Source organism: Schistocerca americana, chromosome 5 (genome assembly GCF_021461395.2).
Source record: "Schistocerca americana isolate TAMUIC-IGC-003095 chromosome 5, iqSchAmer2.1, whole genome shotgun sequence".
Taxonomy (NCBI): Eukaryota; Metazoa; Arthropoda; class Insecta; order Orthoptera; family Acrididae; genus Schistocerca; species Schistocerca americana.
The window spans coordinates 616,401,820-616,427,137 of NC_060123.1; the positions used below are offsets into that span (position 1 = coordinate 616,401,820).

At 42.5% G+C, this 25,318-nt stretch overlaps 1 protein-coding gene and 1 non-coding gene across 2 annotated transcripts in view; both read right to left on the minus strand.

Annotated features, from left to right (window-relative positions):
* Window positions 1–2,094: 2,094 nt before the first annotated feature.
* Trnas-cga lies at window positions 2,095–2,169 on the minus strand. The gene has a single exon. It is a non-coding gene; the product is annotated as a tRNA-Ser (tRNA).
* A 10,355-nt stretch (window positions 2,170–12,524) lies between these two features.
* The window catches only part of LOC124616591 (cell cycle control protein 50A-like), an 87,835-nt gene continuing 75,041 nt past the window's right edge, over window positions 12,525–25,318 (minus strand). Inside the window, exons 5-6 of the mRNA XM_047144912.1 lie at window positions 12,652–12,807; window positions 12,525–12,535 (exon numbers count right to left, since the gene is read on the minus strand). Coding sequence (XP_047000868.1) covers window positions 12,525–12,535; window positions 12,652–12,807 — 167 coding nt within the window. The remainder of the gene's footprint in view (window positions 12,536–12,651; window positions 12,808–25,318) is intronic.

Sequence of the window (25,318 nt, forward strand, 5' to 3'; positions counted from 1 at the left end):
TGTAGGTACCTATTCAAATAGTTACGTAATTGAAATGTACCATGACAATACATATTTTAGACAATGAAATACTTTATATCACAATTCGAGAAGAACAGTGATGTCCATAGCTATAGCATTTGGGAAAAAATGGCCTTAATTATCCTTTACTGAAGCTTCCAGGGACTCCGAAAGGATTTCAGTATGCAGCAGCAAAATTTTTTGATCATTTGCTCGATAATGCCAAATGTCTCACAGGTAAAAACCAACTTTTCAAGCTAAGCAAGTTTTAAATATAACATGTAAAACTCCTTGCCCATAGTAGAATTTTTATTTTAAATCTGGCAACCAGTTAAAAAAAACTAAAAAAAAGCTAGTTTTATGTGTTAGTTGCATGAGTAGACCTAAAATCAACACTGAGATGACAAACGTTATGGGATAGCAATATGCACATGTACAAATAGTGGTAGTACAGCGTACACAGCATATAAAACGGCAGTGTATTGGTGGAGCTGTCATTTGTACTCAGGTGAATCACATGAAAAGCTTTTCAATATGATTATAGCCGTACGACTGGAACTAACAGATTGTTAATGTCGAATGGTAGCATGGGACTTTCCATTGCGGAATTTGTTAGGGGATTCAGTATTCTGAGATCTACAGTGTCAAGAGTGCGCCGAAAACACCAAATTCCAGGCATTACCTCTCACTAGGGAGAAAGCAGAGCAGCAGCGTTTCGTGCAGTTTTCAGTGCTAACAGGACAAGCAAAATTGCATGAAATATCCAGAGAAATCATTGTGGGACATACAACGAACGTATCCGTTTGGATAGTGCGGCGAAGTTTGGCGTTAATGGGTTATGGCAGCAAGACGACCGGCGTGGCTGCTTCACTAACAGCGCGACACTGCCTGCAGCGCCTCTACTGGGTTCGTGACCATGTAAGTGGGACCGTAGGCGACTGTAAAACCGTGGACTGGTCAGGTAAGTCCCAATTTCAGTTGGTAACAGGTGATTTTAGCTGAGTGTGGCGCACACCCCACAAAGCCGTTGACCCAAAGAAATCAAGGCGCTGGGCAAGGTTTCTCCATAACGGCGTGGTCTGTGTTTACGTGGAATTGACTGGGGACACTGGTCCAAGTGAATCTATCACTGACTGGAAATGGTTATATTCGGCTGCTTGAAGACCATTTGCAGCTATTCATTGACTTCACGTAGCCAAATAGTGATGGAGTTTTTATGGATAACGACCCGCCAGGTGTAACATCCCCTTCGAAAAATTAGTGAATTACTGTGCTGATAAACCTCTTACGTTATTTGATTTTCAAACAGCTCAGCGGAACTGAACGTACTCAGACTATTCTCTCTTTACTTACTCCGATCAACACTAAACTGACACGCAATATTTTTAGCGCAACGCTATCTGACTTTCAATAATCCCTACAAACGAATGGCCCTGACTAACAATAACCTATACCTTTCATGAATCACTTACCTCACAAAAATCTTCGTTACTCGAACTACTGCAATACAGCGAGCGCCAATACTGCCAGCTAAATAGATGATTCTAACTACTGAAGGCACTAACTACTGATAGGCATAGTTAGCAAATGAAAGATTTTGATGTAGAACAAACCTTAATAATATTCAAAAGTATTCATATCTACAGGGTGAAAAGTATTTAAACCGACAAACTCTGCGAAGTTGTAGGGGACATCAAAACAAATATTTTTCCCTAATGTCATTTTCTCCTATGAGAAGTATTTAAACCGGTAGAGGAACTGTGCTCTGGGTGGATAATCAACTGATTCCAGGTTGTGGACACACTGTAAGTGAAATGGACGTAACAATTGCTCTCGAAGGACTGTTCTTACATTCGTCTGATTCGGTCCCATTTTACGTGCAATTGCACGAGTGCTGATTGAAACATCCCGCTCCACATGCTGCAAGACAGCTTCCTCAAATTGCAGCGTTCTTACCGTGCGACGGTGTCCCTGTCCAGGTAATCTGCTAAATGACCCGGTCTCCAGCAGACGTTGGTACACAGCAGCAAAGATCGTATGATCCGGGATACGGCGACTAGGATATTGTTGAAACTTCCTGGCAGATTAAAACTGTGTGCCGGACCGAGACTCGAACTCGGGACCTTTGCCTTTCGCGGGCAAGTGCTCTACCAACTGAGCTACCCAGGCACGACTCACGTCTCGTCCTCACAGGTTTAATTCCGCCAGTACCTCGTCTCCTACCTTCCAAACTTCACAGAAGCTCTCCTGCGAACCTTGCAAGACTAGCACTCCTGAAAGAAAGGATATTGCGGTGACATGGCTTAGCCACAGCCTGGGGGTTATTGTTGTTGTTGATAAACCCGCTGTGCAGCTCGTCCGTTGTGGTGCGCTACGCAGTACGCACCAACCATATCATTGTACTCACTCCAGGTGTATCGCTCCATTAGTAAACAGAGAAAATGCACTATTACATTGGTGGACAGCAGTTGCCTACAACTGAAGACCGTAATACGCCCTCTAAGAACTGAAGATCATAATACGGCCTCTAACAACTAAAGAGCGTAATTTGCCCTCCACCGGTTTAAATAATCTTGATAGGAAAAAATTGAGATGAGGGATAAATATTTGTTTTGATGTCCACTGCAACCTCTCAGAGTTTGTCGGTTTAAATACATTTCAACACTACAATAGCAAATAATCCAACAATGCAAATCAGACACAGACTTCACACAGCACAGTCAGTGATTTTCATATAGAGCGCTACGTGGGGTTACCAACACTAAAACCTTAACAGCCTACTTAGACAGGTCACAGGGCCATAATTGTTCTCGATTGGTTTGAAGAACATTCTGGACAGTTAGAGCGAATGATTTGGGCACCCAGATCGCCTCACATGGATCCCATCGAAATTTATGGGACATAATCGAGACTCCACGCAGCGTCGAGTCGTTGCACTGCGCCGAGTAATCGGAGGTCCGACACAATATTAAGCGATATCCCGTCACTGTGATCACCTACTCAGTGTAATGTATTCATTAATGTTAACATTAATCCTGTATATATATCTCGTTAAATGACTCATTTCACAGCATTTCGATAAAAGAATCGTTCAGATGATATACGGTATGTGTGACTAACTAACTAACTAACGAAATAAATAAATAAGTCCATTTAGATGGTCTGCCTGGCACGAATGTATAACTGAATAAGATTATCAACACTGTAATTACAAATTTCATCTCACTTTCCTCCAAAAAAATGAAGATACTTTCATGTGAATGCCGCAGCGACGACTTTGGCATGACACTGTTGAGGATAGTATCACCTTGTTTTATTCTACCATTGATCCAACGTGCATAGACAGTCTTATATGAACCTACAATATAACGCAAACCCCGATCGGCGGTGCAGCTTCTGATTTTGGAAGTATCAAATCGTTGCCAGAGGATAAATAAAAGCAATAAGTGACGGAAAAGAACATCCCGGTAAGAATGAGACGAACGCCAGACCTTGCCATCTTTAGTCTGCCATTTATCCACTAAGCTTCTTTTTCGATCAGAAGTTACCGCTTCTTATCAACAAAAGTTCATCACATCTTTTAATTTTCGGCTTATGGATTGAAAAACGAAGTTCATATCCTGTAATCTGGTCCTGATAAGCTCTTTTTCTCTTCCCTTGATGAATATTCTAGCGATTTTTCCGACATTTCTTGACTGATTTTGATCGCATCACCTTGTGTGTAGTAATAATTTATTTCTTATTATTACGGGAGTTTAATATCCCGCATTTTTCTGCTATTTGTTCAAGTATTTTTATCCATTTTAAGCCATACCAGTCTCAATAGCTCGTCAGAAAACAGTAAATAACTCGTTTTAAAACTATCCCTTTTCCACCTATCAGAAATTCACTTTTTCTCTACGTCAAACCCTAAATCCACACTTATTCAGATATATTACTGCTCTCAGTTTCCTGTAAACATTTCTGTTTTTTTGTGTACCCAAAATTTTGATTAAAATAGTGCTAGAAAATTATATTAACATCTACAGACGTACACCATATTTTTTTTTCGTTTAAATTTGTTCATGAATTCGTCCTCATAAAACGTTGGCTAAACACAGTTCGTGTCAGCGATCTGCGCTTGAACTTTGCACCAGCCGTCCCAAGCCCCTGACTGATAACTGACATTACCAGGACGCTGCTTGCAGGTTAACGAGTTTCAGACACTGTCTCGGTAGAAAGACGCAACTAGTCAGTCATGGGACAATCGCATTCAGTCTGCCTTTTGCAGGTAGGTATGAAACATTGCTTATAGGCCGCGCCTATTCCAGAAGAACATACGGCTACAAGTATGTGTGTTAAGCACCTAGATTCCCCTGAAAATGGTGGGTGATATCGTTAGATGAGGTCGTTTTCTCATGTTTAGTTCCACAGCGTAATCTCCGGAAGGCATTTACCAAACCATCTTAGGGTAAGAGATTATCTGTGAAACAGTAACTTCTCATTTGCTACTCGAGTAACATGGTATAAACGCCTAAATTTTTGTTTCACGGCGTTAAGGAACATTTTTAACTTCATATTTTGGACAGAAACGATAAGCATTGCTCGAAGACGATAGTATGTCCTTAGCGACTTATTACAAGACCTCCTGGATAACTGTACTCATGGAGCGAAACAAAATGCATAGCTCGAACCTAATAGCGACTAACTACAAGCCGAGCTCGGTGACTACTATGCCAGTTTAAATCTTAATAACGATACTATCTATGCATACGATTTTGGAAAACATCAAAAAATTGGACGTGTTTAAAGAGAAATTTTGGGAAATTTGTGGTAAGATCCTATGGGACCAAACTGTTGAGTTCATAGGTCCCTAGGCTTATGCACTACTTAATCTAACTTAAACTAACTTACGCTAAGGACAACACACACGCACCCATGCCCCAGGGAGGACTCGAACCTCCAACGGGGGGAGCCGCGCGAACCTTGGCAAGGTGCCCTAGACCGCGTGGCTAACAAGACTCCGGGCGGATTACCATGTTGTGACCGGTAGAAACATAGGAAATGTTTATTAGTAGCTGGCAACATTGATACGCAGATTGCAGAAACAATAATGTAGACAGAGTCCTTAAAAGTAGCAAGACGCACGATGGAAGTCTTAACTATGAGGTGCAACAGTATCGAGGTTTGGCAATTGATGGAGCTCAAGCTTGTTTCAGAAAATAGTAATTGATTTCCATATCACATTATCCCCCTCTGTAAAGGTAGTCTCGTAACGTCATGTTTTTCGACAGTGCAAGTGAAGAATGTCACAGGATGTGGCGACTGTCTATGTGATTGGACTGCTCATCTCCACCCTTATTTCACTAATCTCTGTTTCAATAGCGCTCTCTCTAAGACTGAATGGTTCCCACATACACTCCTGGAAATGGAAAAAAGAACACATTGACACCAGTGTGTCAGACCCACCATACTTGCACCGGACACTGCGAGAGGGCTGTACAAGCAATGATCACACGCACGGCACAGCGGACACACCAGGAACCGCGGTGTTGGCCGTCGAATGGCGCTAGCTGCGCAGCATTTGTGCACCGCCGCCGTCAGTGTCAGCCAGTTTGCCGTGGCATACGGAGCTCCATCGCAGTCTTTAACACTGGTAGCATGCCGCGACAGCGTGGACGTGAACCGTATGTGCAGTTGACGGACTTTGAGCGAGGGCGTATAGTGGGCATGCGGGAGGCCGGGTGCACGTACCGCCGAATTGCTCAACACGTGGGGCGTGAGGTCTCCACAGTACATCGATGTTGTCGCCATTGGTCGGCGGAAGGTGCACGTGCCCGTCGACCTGGGACTGGACCGCAGCGACGCACGGATGCACGCCAAGACCGTAGGATCCTACACAGTGCCGTAGGGGACCGCACCGCCACTTCCCAGCAAATTAGGGACACTGTTGCTCCTGGGGTATCGGTGAGGACCATTCGCAACCGTCTCCATGAAGCTGGGCTATGGTCCCGCACACCGTTAGGCCGTCTTCCGCTCACGCCCCAACATCGTGCAGCCCGCCTCCAGTGGTGTCGCGACAGGCGTGAATGGAGGGACGAATGGAGACGTGTTGTCTTCAGCGATGAGGGTCGCTTCTGCCTTGGTGCCAATGATGGTCGTATGCGTGTTTGGCGCCGTGCAGGTGAGCGCCACAATCAGGACTGCATACGACCGAGGCACACAGGGCCAACACCCGGCATCATGGTGTGGGCAGCGATCTCCTACACTGGCCGTACACCACTGGTGATCGTCGAGGGGACACTGAATAGTGCACGGTACGTCCAAACAGTCATCGAACCCATCGTTCTACCATTCCTAGACCGGCAAGGAAACTTGCTGTTCCAACAGGACAATGCACGTCCGCATGTATCCCGTGCCACCCAACGTGCTCTAGAAGGTGTAAGTCAACTACCCTGGCCAGCAAGATCTCCGGATCTGTCCCCCATTGAGCATGTTTGTGACTAGATGAAGCGTCGTCTCACGCGGTCTGCACGTCCAGCACGAACGCTGGTCCAACTGAGGCGCCAGGTGGAAATGGCATGGCAAGCCGTTCCACAGGACTACATCCAGCATCTCTACGATCGTCTCCATGGGAGAATAGCAGCCTGCATTGCTGCGAAAGGTGGATATACACTGTACTAGTGCCGACATTGTGCATGCTCTGTTGCCTGTGTCTATGTGCCTGTGGTTCTGTCAGTGTGATCATGTGATGTATCTGACCCCAGGAATGTGTCAATAAAGTTTCCCCTTCCTGGGACAATGAATTCACGGTGTTCTGATTTCAATTTCCAGGAGTGTAAATGAAAGTAAATCTGTAAAGCCGAGTAGTCAGCTAATGGTCGGTATCGAGTCATATTCTGCTGCAAATGTGTGCTCTCCAACGTCGAAGTATAAGGGGTGATCGAAAAGAATTCGAGTGGTGGCGTTACTGCAACGTATGTAAAACGTAACGCGACTCCGATGCGGGTCTGTAAGCACCGACGTCTGGGCAAGGGATTAGTGTGCCAGTTATGTCTTTTCGACATGCATGCGGTAAATGCGGCAACGTGAACTATGGCGATGTTATTACCAAATGCGACCAAACAGGACCAACGTGCTGTTATTCTTTCCTTGGGTGTCGAAGGACAGACACCGTTAGACATGTAGCAGGGAATGAAGAATGTGTACGTAGCAGCATGTCTGTCGGAAACCACGGTTGTCAAACGGCGCTCCTCTACTAGGAATGCTGCTGATAGCACACGTCCCCACATCGCAGACGTCGCGATGCAGAGGTTACGCCAGAGGGAGACACTGGAGCACCCGATCAATAGTCCTGGTCTCACGTTCTGCAACTAAAACGCCTTCGGTCTGTAGAAAATGACTGCAAAGGGTCGACGATTCCTGTCGGACGAGAATGTGCAACAGGCAGTTACGTACGTCTTCACGCAAGAGGATAAGATGTTTCACGGAACGTCTTTTATCTACATGGTGCGTCGGTAGGGTCGTTACGCCTGTACTCATTGCGATTTCTCACTGTCCTCTCACACATAGCTTTCTATTACAGCGGGAGGATCCCCCGTTTTGTGATGCTTGTGGTGTGCACATCTCTGTCCGGCACATTTTAACAGACTGCATTCTATACCGTGATGCAAGGGCCGAAGCACAAGTTGATGGGGATCTGCCCTGTGTTTTAGCTAATGCTGAGACGTGTGTTCTAGGGTTTTAAAGTTTTGTGATGTGTCTGGACTCTGGCCTAAACTTGTAGGCTGGAGGTTTTAGTGTATTGCAAAGTGGCTGGCTCCTCCCTTTTTTCCTTGCGGTCAGCCAGACACTTCCATCTGCTGTACTGTTTTAGGTCTCTCTACCACTTTCTTCCTGTGTTGTCCATGTTTTACTGCTGACGGCATGCTTCGTTCGACGTTTCGGTGTAGGTAGGCACATATTTTTCCAAGCTTGTTACCTGTGTTTTACGTTCTGTTTTATCTTACTGTTCTGAGTCTTTCCTTGACACCCATCTCAATCTGTTACTGAGTGGCCGATGAAGACCTTGCCTTCGTGCGCCCTTAAAACCCTCTCCATCATCTCCATCAACACCCTCTTTGGTATATCTATTCTGTACTTCGAACGGAAACTTTTTGATCGCCCATGACAGTATTCGATTATCGCCGACTTGGACCCGCTAGAAGGGGATGTTAAAACTTATCAGGGTTGTATTTTATTGCACATAAGACTGTAATCTGGAAATCGAGTAAGATGCCAAAGATTCCAGTGAGCCATCTCAGCAATTTATGGTGATGTTCGTCAACCGGAAGCTTTTTTCTCAGTGTAGAGTAAGAAAAGGGTGGCAAGTATTTACGCTGAAGCTTATCAAAGTAGAAAAAACTGCGAAAAGTTAATACCTTGATACAACCAACTAATAATCGAAGATGAGTAATCTATTTTTTATGCAAGAGCTATTTTCTTTCAACATTTGATCGACCGTGGAATTAAAACCGCAATGAACTTCCAGTGAAGCTTACTGAAGATGTGTTGCGCAGTGTCTCTAGTATGCTGGACTAGAGCGTCACAACCCAGGTTTCAGTTCTGAGCTCACAGGGGGGACGTAAAGTTCGCTAGAACAATAGTATCCCCTATTGATGTGAAGTCTTATTAAGAGGTTTCACCTGATTTCATTAAACACACCCACCGTAAATGTCATGCGTTTCTTTCTTCGTGACGAATCTCGGCCGCATAGTGCAGATGCAACGAAGACGCTAGTACAGGGTTTTCGATGGGAAGTGTTTGATCAGCCACCATACAAACTGGACTTGGTTCCCTCTGATTATCATCTCTTCGCTCAAATGAACCGCTGCTATAAATGCAGCGTTTTGGCAGAGGCAACGAGGTTCAGATCAGCGTATGGAATTATTTTCGTGTCAGTGGGCTTCCATGGGACCCGTCGCAGTTATTGAAGTTATCTTGACAGCTATCGACTATATGAACGCTGTTGTGGACCACCTGCATTCATTCATGGTTGTCCTGCCGGGTGGTGAGGGCATAGTTCATTGGAATTACAATCAAGGAATCGCGCAATGGTGGTTTGAGAAGCATGATTGTGATCTCACTTTGGTGTCTACGACAGCATATTTACCTAATCTGAACCCCCAGACATCTGCGACGCTACCGCGTGCCATTTCCACACCCACAGGCCACCAGCCCGTAATTTACGGGAAACGCGTGACCTGTACGTTGACAACTGGGTCACATACCGCCGTAAACGTGCTAATGACTTGTCAAACCCATGGGTTGTAGAATCGCAGCTTTGAGGGATCCAAAAGTGGACAAACGCGCTATAGCCAGGTGTTGACAACGTCTATTTTTGTATGTGCATGTTTTGATGACTGTGCTTAATGCGTCGATAACTTCTTTCAGACCTTTGAGACATGATTTTACCATAGGAAGAACCATTTGCTCCGTGTACCCTCATTCCCTGTTGGTGTTCTGCCAATACAAGGGTTGTCCAGAAAGTAAGTTCCGATCGGTCGCGAAATGGAAACCACAATGGAAACCAGAACAGACTTCTCTACATAGTCGCCGAACCAACTTCGTGTTTTGTCGTAGTTTTGTATCAGCTTTCCAATATCTTCGTCATATAAAGCAGCTGCCTGTGCTTTCGGCCAGTTATCTGCACTGGTCTGCAGCTCGTTGTCCGTGGAAATTTTTGTCTTCGTAGCCAGCGGTTCTTGTGAGCAGAGATGAGACTCAGGGAGTGCCAATTACGGACTGTATTGTGGGTGATCAAACACTTCTCATTGGAAACGCTGCAGGGGCGTCTTCATTGCCCCTGAAGCGTGCGGCCGAGAATTGGCATGAAGAAGGAACTGGTCGACAGTTGTGTCATGTGAGCTGCATGACACAGGCGAAATCTCTAAGCAGGCCCTCATTCTTGGCGGGAGACAATATTCCCTACGCATCTTTATATGCTCACTGTTCACTCAAAACTGAAAAGAGCGACGCGACACGATCGACGGGAAAACTAGAGACACTGCCTGACACATTTGTGGAAAGCTTTACCTGATTTTCCCAGTGGTGACCATTTCGCGACCGATCGGAACTTACTTTCTGGACAACCTCTCGTGATATCTAAGAAGTGAGGCACTTGCTAAAATGTCCCGTGATACACTTATTCCATATATGTTCTTGAAAAAAAGTAACATACATACGGTGTACCACAGTATGTATGACGACATGGGTACTAACGACATAGCTCTAGAAGTGAAATGGTTTCGCAGTATTTAGTTACCAGGAAACCAATGAGCCAATGGAGATTCATCGTCTCGCCACAGCTTTGTGATGTTACGAGTTTCCTGATAGGTAGAGGATTAGTTTACACTGCATTTGTTTCTGCACGCATATAAATTTGTTTCTAATTTAATGCGCAGTTCAGACCATAAAATACAGACTACGTTAAGTAATGTAACTTCACGTTTGCAAGAAACCACATTAGCAAATGATATTCAACAACTGGCGTGTGATCGATTTACTACAGAAGAACTATTTGGAAACTGAATAACAGTGGTGTAAAACTAGAAGAAATTTTCATATTAACCTCAAGGAGAGGCAGATACACTCTGGCGGGGTCCTGGCAGTGGCGAAACATGATCTGGCGGAGAGATATACCAGTCTTTGTTGACGTACTGCTGATTCAGGATCAGATAATACTAATATTACAACAGGAAAAAAAAAATTGTGGATGCCCTATGTAAGGTGATTAAATGAAACGTAATCAGTTTTTCAAGACCACTTTGTAGCGAGCGCTCTTTTATCTCACATGCTGCACTCAGGTTCCATCCCAGACATCCCTGGAGCAATGTTGTTGTTGTGGTCTTCAGTCCTGAGACTGGTTTGATGCAGCTCTCCATGCTACTCTATCCTGTGCAAGCTTCATCATCTCCCAGTACCTATTGCAACCTACATCCTTCTGAATCTGCTTAGTGTATTCATCTCTTGGTCTCCCTCTACGATTTTTACCCTCCACGCTGCCCTCCAACACTAAATTGGTGATCCCTCGATGCCTCACAACATGTCCTACCAACCGATCCCTTCTTCTAGTCAGGTTGTGCCACAAATCCTCTTCTCCCCAATCCTATTCAATACCTCCTCATTAGTTATGTGATCTACTCTTATAATTTTCAGCATTCTTCTGTAGCACCACATTTCGAAAGCTTCTATTCTCTTCTTGCCCAAACTACTTATCGTCCACGTTTCACTTCAGTACATGGCTACACTCCATACAAATACTTTCAGAAACGACTTCCTGATACTTAAATCTATACTCGATGTTAACAAATTCCTCGTTTTCAGAAACGCTTTCCTTGCCATTGCCAGTCTACATTTTATATCTTCTCTACTTGGACCATTATCAGTTACTTTGCTCCCCAAATAGCAAAACTCCTTTACTACTTTAAGTGTGTCATTTCCTAATCTAATTCCCTCAGCATCACCCGACTTAATTCAACTACATTCCATTATCCTCGTTTTGCTTTTGTTGATGTTCATCTTATATCCTCCTTTCAAGACACTATCCATTCCTTTCAACTGCTCTTCCAAGTCATTTGCTGTCTCTGACAAAATCACAATGTCATCAGCGAACCTCAAAGTTTTTATTTCTTCTCCATGGATTTTAATACCTACCCCGAATTTTCCTTTTGTTTCTTTTACTGCCTGCACAATATACAGATTGAATAACATCGGGGAGAGGTTTTAACCCTGTCTCACTCCCTTCCCAACCAGTGCTTCCCTTTCATGCCTCTTGACTCTGAGCAATAATGTGTACGAATTATAGACGTCTAGTAATGAATGAAGGTATTAGTAATAAAACCGTGACAATTTTGTCCAATGGGTCTAAGAGAATCGTCTACTGTTAACTTGCGCCTTAGGCTTCGACAAACTCTGAGCATGTAAAGAGCGGCTCATTGTAGAAAGATGGATATTGTGGTTTCGTTTCGATTGGTACATCACCCGAAGAAATACAACATTCGACTTCATGCAGCGTGATTAGGCCCGAAAATTTTGATAAGTGGTGTATGGTAAACGTTAAATGAAATAAAGGTAGTAAAAATTTTGAGATACTGGCAACTTAGAAGGTAATATATCACATGGGAATTCGACAAAAGCGACTGCATTTTGAATCCTTAGCGTTGTATAAAAGGGGAAGCGAGATATACCAACAAACTTCTCGTACGGATTGTTCATGGTGATGTTTGGCTATTTAGTTACTGCATTAGGCTGATCTCCATTGACTGACTGCGTGAATTTCTTTCTTTTATCGCAGTCATATTTCATTGTAAACTTTGTTCATGCTACTCTGTGGCTGCAAGATCGCTGCTCTCAGACGGAAGAGTCATGAGTTGGTATCCCTAACATACGTCGACAATATCTGCTTTTAAAAGAAATCATTAAAATGAGATGACAAAGGATGTCGAGATCGAAGTGTATAGTTAACATATTCGAACACCGCAAAACAGTGTCAACAGAATTTAGTTTCACACAGTGTCTGGGGGAAAAGGAAAAGAAAAAAAAAAAAAACAAAAAACGAATCCGCCCGATGTCTTTCTTATAGTCGCGAAGCCATGGCCCGCCTCCCTCGCCTCGCCGCTCGCACTCACTCACCTATAGGTCGGCCCTCATCGTCGTAGTCGTAGGGCGCACAGTAGCTGGAGACGCGGTCGTAGAGTTTTCCCCGCAGCTGGTAGTCGTCACGCGAGTTCACGTAGCGCCGGTGGTTCTGGTAGTAGTTACTCAGCTGGTAGTAGATGAATACGGGAGCTGCAACAAGAGTAAATGAGGAAATAAGGTGGAATAAGCGCATATCTTGAACTGAGATCGGTTTATGTGCATGTACGCGCGAGCCCGAAACTAATGATTACGCCCTGAAATTCAGTCGCAAAACAACAACAGCCGGATAACATTAACCTGTATAGCAACTTAGTTTGACAGGACGCCAAGGTCCTCGTAGATACGCAGAGAGAATGGGGAAAAGTTTATTGAAATATGGAATTGTACAGAAAAGTCTCTTATTATTATACAGGGTGTTACAAAAAGGTACGGCCAACCTTTCAGGAAGCATTCCTCACACACAAAGAAAGAAAATATGTTTTGTGGACATGTGTCCGGAAACGCTTACTTTCCATGTTACAGCTCATTTTATTACATCTCTTCAAATCACATTAATCATGGAATGGAAACACACAGCAACAGAACGTACCAGTGTGACTTCAAACACTTTGTTACAGGAAACGTTCAAAACGTCGTCCGTTAGCGAGGATACACCCACCCTCCGTCGCATGGAATCCCTGGTGCGCTCATGCAGCCCTGGAGAATGGCGTGTTGTATCACAGCCGTCGACAGTACGAGCACAAAGAGTCTCTACATTTGGTACCGGGGTTGCGTAGACAAGAGCTTTCAAATGCCCCCATAAAAGAAAGTCAAGAGGGTTGAGGTCAGGAGAGCGTGGAGGCCATGGAATTGGTCCGCCTCTCCCAGTCCGTCGGTTACCGAATCTGTTGTTGAGAAGCGTACGAACACTTCGACTGAAATGTGCAGGAGCTCCATCGTGCATGAACTACATGTTGTGTCGTACTTGTAAAGGCACATGTTCTAGCAGCACAGGTAGAGTATTCCGTATTAAATCATGATAACGTGCTCCATTGAGCGTAGGTGCAAGAACATGGGGCCCAATCAAGACATCACCAACAATGCCTGCCCAAACGTTCACAGAAAATCTGTGTTGATGACGTGATTGCACAATTGCGTGCGAATTCTCGTCAGCCCACATATGTTGATTGTGAAAATTTACAATTTGTTCACGTTGGAATGAAGCCTCATCCGTAAAGATAACATTTGCACTGAAATGAGGATTGACACATTGTTGGATGAACCATTCGCAGAAGTGTACCCGTGGAGGCCAATCAGCTGCTGATAGTGCCTGCACACGCTGTGCATGGTACGGAAACAACTGGTTCTCCCGTAGCACTCTCCATACAGTGACGTGGTCAACGTTACCTTGTACGGCAGCAACTTCTCTAACGCTGACATTAGGGTTATCGTCAACTGTATGAAGAATTGCCTCGTCCATTGCAGGTGTTCTCGTCGTTCTAGGTCTTCCCCAGTCGCGAGTACAGTACATACTGACGAAACTAAAATGAGCTCTAACATGGAAATTAAGTGTTTCCGGACACATGTCCACATAACATCTCTTCTTTATTTGTCTGTGAGGAATGCTTCCTGAAAGTTTGGCCGTACCTTTTTGTAACACACTGTATGGAACTATCTAGACAAATTATTGTACCATAGAGTCCATGAAAACTGTTGTGATACAAAGTCCTGAAAGATGCCTCGAAATGACTCAAATAAATAAAAAAAAGTGGTTGAATTTGTCACAAGGACACAGATTATCTCTGTCTCAGAGCAATGACTCGGCAGGCGAAAGTTATGTTAAGCCGAAGTGCTTACCTCAAGCGTTTCCCCTGAACGCAATGGATCGGTCAGCTGTTCACGTTTTTGCGTAATGTTGAAAGTGGTGAGGCTAAACTTCGTTTTAAACACACAAAGTAGGCCCACTCCCTGTGCAGGCAGGCATGTTAAATGAATTTCAATATGCAGCTTAATACAGAGAAAAGTTTCAGCCCGAGCTATTTTTCCTAATAAAATGAAACACCTATAGCCGTCCTTACGATCTCATTTATTTTATGGCTACCAGTTTCGGCGCTTCTATGCAGCATCTTCACGCCTTACCTGACACTGAATGGGTGAACGTCGTCGGTATGCAGTTGATAGTTGGAGACCCCCATCACAGTTTTTTACACGTAGCCTGCGTATACCACTAACACTACTGGCCATTAAAATTCATACACCACGAATATGACGTGCTACAGACGCGAAATTTAACCGACAGGAACAAAATGCTGTGATATGCAAATTATTAGCTTTTCAGAGCATTCACACACGGTTGGCGCCGGTGGCGACACCTAAAACGTGCTGACATGAGGAAAATTTCCAACCGATTTCTCACACACAAACAACAGCTGACCGGCGTTGCCTGGTGAAACGTTGTTGTGATGCCTTGTGTAAGGAAGAGAATTACGTACCATCACGTTTCCGACTTTGATAAAAGTCGGATTGTAGCCTATCGCTATTGCGGTTTATCGTATCTCGACACTGCTGCTCGGGTTGGTCGAGATCCAATGACTGTTAGCAGAATATGGAATTGGTGGGTTCAGGAGTGTAATAAGGAACGCCGAGCTGGATCCCAACGGCCTCGTATCACTAGCAGTCGAGATGACAGGTATCTTATCCACATGGCTGTAACGGTCGTGCAACAACGCCTCGATCCCTGAGTCAACAGATGGGGACGTTTGCAAGACAACAACCATCTGCACGAACAGTTCGACGATGTTCGCAGCAGCATGGACTATCAGCTCGGAGACCATGGCTGAGGTTAACCTTGACGCTGCATCACCACAGACAGGAGCGCCTGTGATGGTGCACTCAACGACGAACCTGGGTGCACAAATGGCAAAACGTCAATTATTCGGATGAATCGAGATTCTGTTTACACCATCATGACGGTTGCAACCGTGTTTGGCGACATCGCAGTGAACGCACATTGGAAGCGTGTATTCGTCATCGCCATACTGGCGTATCACCCGGCGTGACGGTATAGGGTGCCTTTGGTTATACGTCTCGGTCACCTCTTGTTCGCATTGACGGCACTTTGAACAGTGGACGTTACATTTCAGATGTGTTACGACCCGTGGCTCTACGCTTCATTCGATGCCTGTGGCCAACATACACTACTGGCCATTTAAATTGCTACACCAAGAAGAAATGCAGATGACAAACGGGTATTCATTGGACAAATATATTACACTAGAACTGACATGTGGTTACATTTTCACGCATTTTGGGTTCATAGCTCCTGAGAAATCAGTACTGCATTTCAGCAGGATAATGCACGACCACTTGTTGTAGGTCCTTTGCGGGCCTATCTGGATACAGAAAATGTTCGACTGCTGCCCTAGCCAGTACATTCTTCAGATCTCTCAACAACTGAAAACGTCTGGTCAATGGTGGCCGAGCAACTGGCTCGTCACAATACGCCAGTCACTACTCATGATGAGCTGTGGTACCATGTTGAAGCTGCATGGGCAGCTGTACCTGTACACGCCATCTAGCCGAGGCGTATCAATGCCGTTATTACGGCCAGAGGTGGTTGTTCTGGGTACTGATATCTCAGGATCGATGCACCCAAAATCCGTCAAAATGTAATCACATGTCAGTTCTAGTATAATACATTTGTCCAATGAATACCCGTTTATCATCTGCATTTCTTCTTGGTGTAGCAATTTAAATGGCCAGTAGTGTATGTCGGCCACTGATGCACCGTCTATGAGTTGACAGTTGATGATTAGAGAAACAACATCACAGTTACAGGTCGTTTGCGTAAACCAGTTCTGTTGACCACTGATGCATCGTGTATACGGATGGCGTTAAGCTCTTCAGCATTAACAAAGGCCAGAATATGGTGCACTGAAGCGGCGAAACTGATATCCATACAATTAAGGACGGCTGCAGGTGTTTTATGTTCTTATATAAATGAAAGGCCGTAGCCCCCTAGACCTTCGCTCACAAGAATGGACATTCTTACGATGGAACTTAGTTATCACTATTTAGTTCCCTTTGCCATGTAATAGGTAATTGTGAACCGCTGAACACAAGAATTCTTCTGAATTTCCCATTCCTTAGTAACAGTGGTCCATGCTGCTCCGCACGTCACTTTGCTACCATTCGTTAGTACTGTGACGTAACCTGCGGGTGTTGGCTACGCTCTAACGCATCAGTTGGCACTACTTTTAGTCTTTACACATTTTATGGGACTGTGTGTATTCAACATGGCGATGTGTCGCTAATGAGTGTCTGGCTGTGGCAGAATAATTACAATCGCAGAACTCTAGCAGGTAATGCGTCAGAATAACTTGAAACTTGCAGGCCCCTGAGCGTAGTTTCTTACGGATAATTATCAGTTCATCTTCTTGAAAACAGACAGTATCTGTACCAGTGGGTGAGAGCCATAGCTAATATTAGCTAACAATCGATGTTACTGATAAGTGCCGTGACATGAATGAAAGTAACAAAACTACGAAGTTTACTCCAAGTAAAAGTGTAAAGGTGGTGTCATTAATTGGTAGCTGTCATGAAGATGAAGCTTGCCGTTATCCTCGCATCTGCTGTCTAATGTGACTCAATAAAAGAAATGCGAGTAAACCGCACTTCATCATTTCGCGCCGAAAAAATGCAGAGCCTGTTGTGCAATGGATTACTGCTACGACACATACATGTACAACAATGACAGTGATAATTATGAGTGAATTACCGTATCCACAGCTTTATATCTGTCTTCGGGGACCGCGAGGCACATTAGGACAAAAGAAAGGAGTGTTTAGTGGTAAAAATTTTGTAGTCAACCTATCAAAATCAGCAATCATAGGAAAGAATAATGCGAAACGGTTTCTAAACACAGCCAGGGATTAATTCACTCCTTTCTTGGAGTCTTGGCGAGGACTTAACGATACCTCTGCCGTTCAGGAGGACGATGAAAGAATTGCCGACATTTTTTATTGCACCTGGAACAGCCAGTGTGACTCTCGATACAGAAATTTCAAGTTATCAATATTTTTTAAGGAATTTGTCGGACAGTATAAATTCCGACAGTCTGTGTCACTTGAGATTTATTAGGAGAATAGTATTATTAAACTGCAGTCATTTTGTGCATTATCAGTTTGCATTGGCAAATTTTATGAATTGCTTAAGTATGCCCGATATGCAGAAAAATTAGTAGAACAATGGCCAGGAACATTTCTTAATCCTGAGTAATTCTGTGTAAATAAAACTAGTAATTACTGTGACGTGCCTGAAAGCATTAATTTTTCTTTCTTCAGGTGTGTCTGATGTAAGGGTAATGGTTATTTTCGTCGTTCAAAGGACACTTTGCTTTACTGTGACGACTATGGGGAATAAACAAATAATTGTTTCATTGTCACTAAAATACACATTATTCAAAAACTGGTTCAGATTGCTCTAAGCACTACGGGACTTACCGTCTGAGGTTATCAGTCCCCTAGACTTAGAACTACTTAAACCTAACTAACCTAAGGACATCACACACATCCATGCCCGAGGCAGGATTCGAAACTACAACTGTAGCAGCAGCGCGATTCCGGACTGAAGCGCGTAGAACCGCTCGGCCACAACGGCCGGATACAATATTGAAAAATTATCATAAGAAATATGCTTCAGAAATTGTTACGAAGTTACGTGTTGTAAGAAATACTTCATTTCAATAAATTAAAGTCATGTAGGCCTCATATCAGAAGCTTGCCTGATTTACTTTTTTCCGCTGTTCACACTTATAAGAATTCCGTATGCAACGGTTTAGTTATCGATGCGAACTGCCTCTTATTCAAAACAACAATGAAACGTGACTTTTTTGTGTGGTTTAGGTGCTTCACGTTCGTTCGTCTCACTCCGGTGTTAGCACTAACAGTACTATGTATGGTCTCTTCCCATGGCCGTTAGCGCGGTAGGCAGGAAGGGCTGTACAAGCCCCTGTCGTCTGCGGTTCTTCGTGTGACAAAAAGAAGTAAGTCCAACAGTTTTAAAAAATACCTATAGTGGATCTAAGCAGCTAAATTTTTGAAACTAAATTTTTTCCCTTGTATTCCGTCTGCATAAAAAATTTCATGGTTGGTTTAGACACGTCAGGTTCTACCACTCCCTTGTGAGACAATAGTGTTTCCGGTGTGCCCTACCAGGCTAACTTGCTTCAGCAGACAATTTCAATTGAGACAGTACCAGATACGCGATGAAAGGCAGTGTGATTAATGTCAGCTGTTGTGCAAACAAGCAGTAGAGACAACAACATTTCTTACAGGCAGGTGCGATTATTCCAGATAACAATTCAACATTTAGCTTCAAAACTCTTAGAAAGAAAGATAGGCAGCATGACTAATCCATACATATCATGAAAATGAATGGATGTACATATTAACGTATTTATGTATGTTCCACATCTTTTCCTAAATAAATGGATCGATTTCAACCAAATTTGGGACACATATTACTTACAGTCTAGAAAATGTTTCTTTTGGGTAAGAATCCCGTACGTATCACAGGGATGGAGAATGAGGTGAAACTTTAGTGTAGCGTACGACGCGCAAAACCATACCCAACGAATGCTAAACATAGCACGTAGCTTAGGAGAACTGTGGTGTTTTGTTCAAGTTTTCTGAAATATTTTAGAAGTGTCGTGCGTAAAGCCTTAAATAGTACAATTTTGAGCGTCCATTTCGCTCATGTTTACATCGATATGTGGATTACACACAAAAATCTCGCGTTTCATTTGCTTATTGCTGCTTTTATTTGCTGTCCGAATGAGGAACAAAGGTGCAATAAACATGTATATTTCTGTGATAGAGTCGCGTACTGTGTTTATGTTTTATTTTCTTCGCGAAATTCACATTAAATATTCGATAACGACGTTTATTAAATCATGTACCAGGCTTCTATAAATACGAGTTGGCGCGGCTGCAGCTAAAGTGCATATTTGCGCAGGAACCAAGTATAAATACGAAACTTACCAAATACGCCACTTCTAATAGAAGGAAGGCTTGCTTCGTTAAATTTCCAGGACACACAAAAATACACTTAACACTTACACACTACACAATTCCTTCTCCAAGGTAAATCACAAGTTATGTGTAAATATGGAAAATGGCTAAGGTTGACAATGGGCTGACTATTGTACTGTTAATTTCAACCTTCTGCATTCTTCCAGTTAAATATGAAGTAAACAATTTGTGCACTGACCCACTCTTCCCACAATACATAAGCTTATCTAGAAGAATTTCATGCTTCACGCAGTTAAAAGCCTTTGAGAGATCACAAAGAAATACCAGTGGGTGATGTCCGGTTATTAAGAGCATTTAATATTTGATCAGTGAAAGCATATATAGATACCATTTTCTGTTGAGACGCCTTTTTGAAATCCAAATCGGCATTTTGTTAGTAGTTCATTTTTAAAATATATGAAGCTACTCTTGAATACATTACTTTTTCAAGAATTCTGGATAAAGTTGTCAGAAGTGAGACTGGGTGGTAGTTGTTAGCATCAGACATATCCCCCTTTTTATGCAATGATTTAACAATAGCATATTATGGAAAAATGCCCTGTTTCAGTTAGCTACTACACTGGCTGAGAATCCCACTTATCTCTTGGGAACAAACTTTTAGTACTCTATGTGAAATGTCATCAATTCCATGTGAGCTTTTACGTTTGAGTGAATTTATTATTCTCCTAATTTCAATAGGAGATATAGGTTGAATTTCAGTTTTATCAAATTGCATAAGTACTGCCTCCTTCAAATATAGCCTTGCATTTTGTAGTGAACAACTGGATCCTGTTTTCTCTATAACAGTTAAATATGATTAGTAAAAATATTTTCTGCCTGTGACTTTTTGTTAACAAACTTTTCATTGAGTTTGACAGAAATACAGTCCTCCTGTTCTCTCGGTTCTCCTGGTTCCCTTTTAACAGTATTCCTGATCGTTTTAATTTTGTTATCAAAGGTGCCAATTTCAGACGTAATGCACATACTTCTCGATTTTTTAATAACTTTTCTTAATACAGTGTTGTAGTTTTTACAATGTTTGACTGTTTGTGGATCTTTACTCCTCCTAGCTAAAAGATACGTTTCTCTTTTCTGGTGGTAAGATATTATCATTCATTTAGTAAGCCAAGACTTTTTAGATCGTTACTTATAATTATGTTTCACTGTTTTCTTAGGGAAGCTGTTTTCAAATATACTCACAAAGGTATCCTGAAACAAGTTAAATTTTAAATTAGCGTTATGTTCCCTGTACACCTCATCCCAGTCTAACTGTTGTATGTTTTCCTTAAAATTTGCAATTGTTAAATCATTAATTGAACGCACTATTTTGGAGGACTGTTTTGCATTATTGTATGGAGCTATGTAATATACTGTAACTAGCTGTGCATCGTAATCACAAAGACCATTCTTAACAGGAAAAGTTTTTATTTGATTAAATTTGTCTTGGTCTATTGTAAACATAATATATCAGTGTGATGCTCTCCTGTACTACCTGAGTAGGAAAGTGAATAACTGATGTTAAGGTGAAAGAACCAAGTAATACGTGAAAGTCATTCTTTCTATCAGACTCATTCAAAAAATCTACATTGAAATTTGCTTCCCTCTATCTGACCGATAGCACAATAAGGAATCCAGTTTTTTGAGAAACAGCTGAAAATTTCCCAGTGGGGACCGTTACCGATATACAATGATAAAAGTACCATTATTTACCTTACGCTCACAGATACATGCTGCTATACGTTGCTCTACACAATATTTTTCACTTTCTACATGTTATCACCCTAAAACAAATTGTAGCAAATATAGTAACTCCTGATAAGAGGCAGTACTTTCAAAACAGCTAAACAAAAACCTACATTCGAATATCACATACGATTTTTACTATTAAATACCGCTTCAGGTCATAATAAATATTATTTACTCACAATACATAACTATGCGCTCCTTCCGGGTTCCCAGTTTTCGTGACGACAGTCAACAGTCCATTTTTTTTTCTTTTCTCCGAATCTTCTGGGAAACGAACCACAGCCGCTTGGCGTAGACGCGCGGTCTCAGGCGCCTTGAACGGTACACGCGGCTCCCTCCGTCGGAGGTTCGAGTCCTCCCTCGGGCATGTATGTGTGTGTTGTCCTTAGCCTAAGTTAGTTTAAGTTAGATTAAGTAGTGTGTAAGTTTAGTGACCGACGACCTCAGCAGTTTGGTACCATAAGATCTTACCACAAATTCCCAAAAATTTCCAAACGAACCATTCTAAATCCACTTATAGAATGGTTAGAACATTTTATGGCAGCACAGCCACCCATAATTTCGTGCTAAAGTGCCTTGACGCAAATCCGATAGCATCGCAGAACGTTTACGCTTCAGAGCTCTGAGATACAAAATAGCGGATGCGCCAGCTCGTACTTACAGGAGCCTTACACGCGGCACACGTTCTACGCTGATCTTCATACATTACAACAGCACAACACATGAAACATGTGCACTAGACTATCGTTCGGCAATATTAGTCAAGTCTTGAACGTACGGTAATATAACGGCACTTTTTCGATTCGTGTAACTAATAGACTATAATGTTTCATTTACCTATATATGTGCTTGTATAAATATATTTTAATTGACGTTATGTGAATGTTCTGAAACAGTAGTTTCTGTGTACAAACAATTTTAAATACTCAAACATGTTGTATAAACAACTGTACAGGCAAAAATATGTCATTTTAACTGAACTAAAACGAATATAAACAGTTCTGAATTTATGTGTCAAAGCCTTGAAGGCAATTTATAAATGAAATAGCTTCAAGCCTTACTGTAAATAACTTATGTAAATTAATTTTGTGAAATGTCATTATTATTTCACAAATAATATTTCAAAGATACATCGGCAGTTAGCCTGTGGCTGATTGCGATCGATTGTAATACGTTTATTTGTTTTAGAAACTAAGTGCTCGGATCTCTCTCTCTCTCTCTCTTTCTCTCTCTCGTGCCTGTTAGTCTTCATACTGATAGGACGCACTATAGCTACTTCGTTCCGCATTATTAATTAACCCTTTTGTGTGGAAGAATATGATGTAATTTTCTCGTATTAGCTTTAAACTGTTTGCAATTAAATTAACGTAAATTACTTAGGTCTCCTTTTAACAGTTCTCCTAATGGATATCTAATGAAATTGTGATATATGCAATGTTTTAAAGGTTTATTGGTACAGACAATTACCAACAGAGTTTGATGGATTGTGGCACGGAGGCACAATGGCCGAATACAATTAGTATTTTGCCGTCAGTTCATTTGCAACTGGCTATAACGTGCCTGAGATTAACTGCCGAACATCACGAAGCGTTTTGCAAACTTGAATGCAAGCGCGGAACCTTAAATGAGCTGGCCACATTTTCCGTGCTAATATTCCATTTCACCCCGAAAAAACAGATACAGGCCCTGCGAATCTGGTGGTGGTATTTCTAAACTATGTGTCATATTTCTTAAAGTCAACTTGGCCAATAACAAAGATGCATCGACCATCAACGATGGTCTTCTGCTCCAGTTAATTTTAACAGTTTTCTTTCCGGTGATTAATGTCAAATTTCATTTAAAGTCAAATTAGCATACTTTTCGTAATCTTGCGTGAGCAGACGAGTGAGTTTGGCTTCCAACGTGGGGCGCGGAAAAATTGTTGTACATGAATTGCATATGTTTGTTATCTTTTTAATGTATCCAGTCTGTTGGAGGAGAACTAATCGCCGGCCGCAGTGGCCGAGTGGTTCTAGGCACTTCAGTCTGGAACCACGCGGCCGCTACGGTCACAGGTTCGAATCCTGCCTCGGTCATGGATGTGTGTGGTGCCCTTAGGTTAGATAGGTTTAAGTTGTTCTAAGTTCTAAGGGACTGATGACCTCAGATGTTAAGTCCCATAGTGCTCAGAGCCATTTGAACAATTTTTTGAGAACTAATCTATAAATCTGGAGATACTGCGTACGGATGGAAGTTGAATTCTAACCGGGGCATATCCGAGAATCCAGAAAATCATTCCAGTCCTCACACCCCGTGCTCTAAAAACGGTAAGGGACGCCAGTATTGCTAGTCCGCCTTTGCATTTCGGTAACTTCTTTCTCACTAAATGTAAGATCTTTAAAGAATTACTTTCATTACCGTTCATGGACAAGATTTTCTTACAAAGCATTGTTATACCACACGTTGCCAAAATGGGTGCTCTTGTACAGCGTGTCGGCTAGTTGGAGAGTTAGGCACTGTTCTTTTTCTATAATTAGGCATCCATTTTGTGTTACGCAGTTCTAAATTATTTTTGCGCTGTGCTTATGTATTTGTTCGTTGTTTCTATAGGTGTGTAACTGTTTCGATTTGTGTAAACAATTTGAACTTCTGTGGTTTATAGTGTGAATATGACAAAAATCGGAAAGCCTGAGAGTATGGATGCAAACCACTTATGACAAAACCAGATTCCAGTCGATGACAACAGTGCAGCTGAGCCGAGTGAGCAGAAGGAGATTCCGATACAAAAATATCAGAATCTGGAGAAGGAAATTGAAATGCCTTGTTTGATAGTGTGGATATACAGTCGTAAATTTGGGAACCGGTGATGCCGCCTGTAGAGTCAGCTTGTCCATTAGACGATTTGATTGCACGAATTACACGAGCTTCACGCAGATTGTGAAGGAACAAAATTTAGATATTGCCAAAAATCATAATCAGATCATTGAAAATAAATTCAGAGAACAATTTGAAAATTTATAACAGCAAAATATCGCAATCGTTTAACTTCAGTGGATAAGATTGGATACAAAATTCGATGTCGTAGTGGGAGATATAAATACACGGATTACTACGACACTGGAGGAAATAAAAACAGAAATTTCAAGTCTGACTAAGAGTATAGCGATATATTCAGTATGGGAAATAAATTAACAGATGATGTCACAAAAATGAAACACTAGGATTCCCAAATAGAAACTAAAGTCGCGAACCTCACTAGAGGGGGGGGGGGGGGGGGTATATAAGTTGTCTCTTGAGCAGACTCAGAACGTGACAAAGGATCTGACTGCTCAAGGAGAAAAATTTGATAAAGCATTTCAGGAATGAATTTCTAAAAACGATACCGAAATAACGAGAAAGGCCGAACAAGAAATACGTGCTGTGGTGCAAGCCATAAGAGCGGAAGTCGTGTCCGAACCAGGAACTGCAGGCGAAATTATTCGCACAGAAATTGGTGAAATGCGCAAAATTTTTGCAGAAGGTTTACCCCGATGGCGGAGCAGTGTTAATGCTCAAGTAACCGACTTTAAACACTAGATCGAAAGAGTTGCTAATACGCCGCGTGACACAATACAGACGCCCATGCACATACCGCAAACGTACAGGAATCTAACGCTGTAAACATTCCACAAGTACAAGATGAAGTAGGATCTTATGGTACATGTGCAGGATGCAGTTACGATTCTGTGGGCGAAGCGTCAACATTAGTAGTCGTGCTTTTGGAAGAAAGCCTTCTTAGGCATAGGCAGTTTCAGGTGTTTATCCGAGAAAAAATGGTTCCACATCCGGTGACTTTCATACGCTATGTTAAGGGCATAATGCCAAAGACGTGGAATGAACGACAGAAG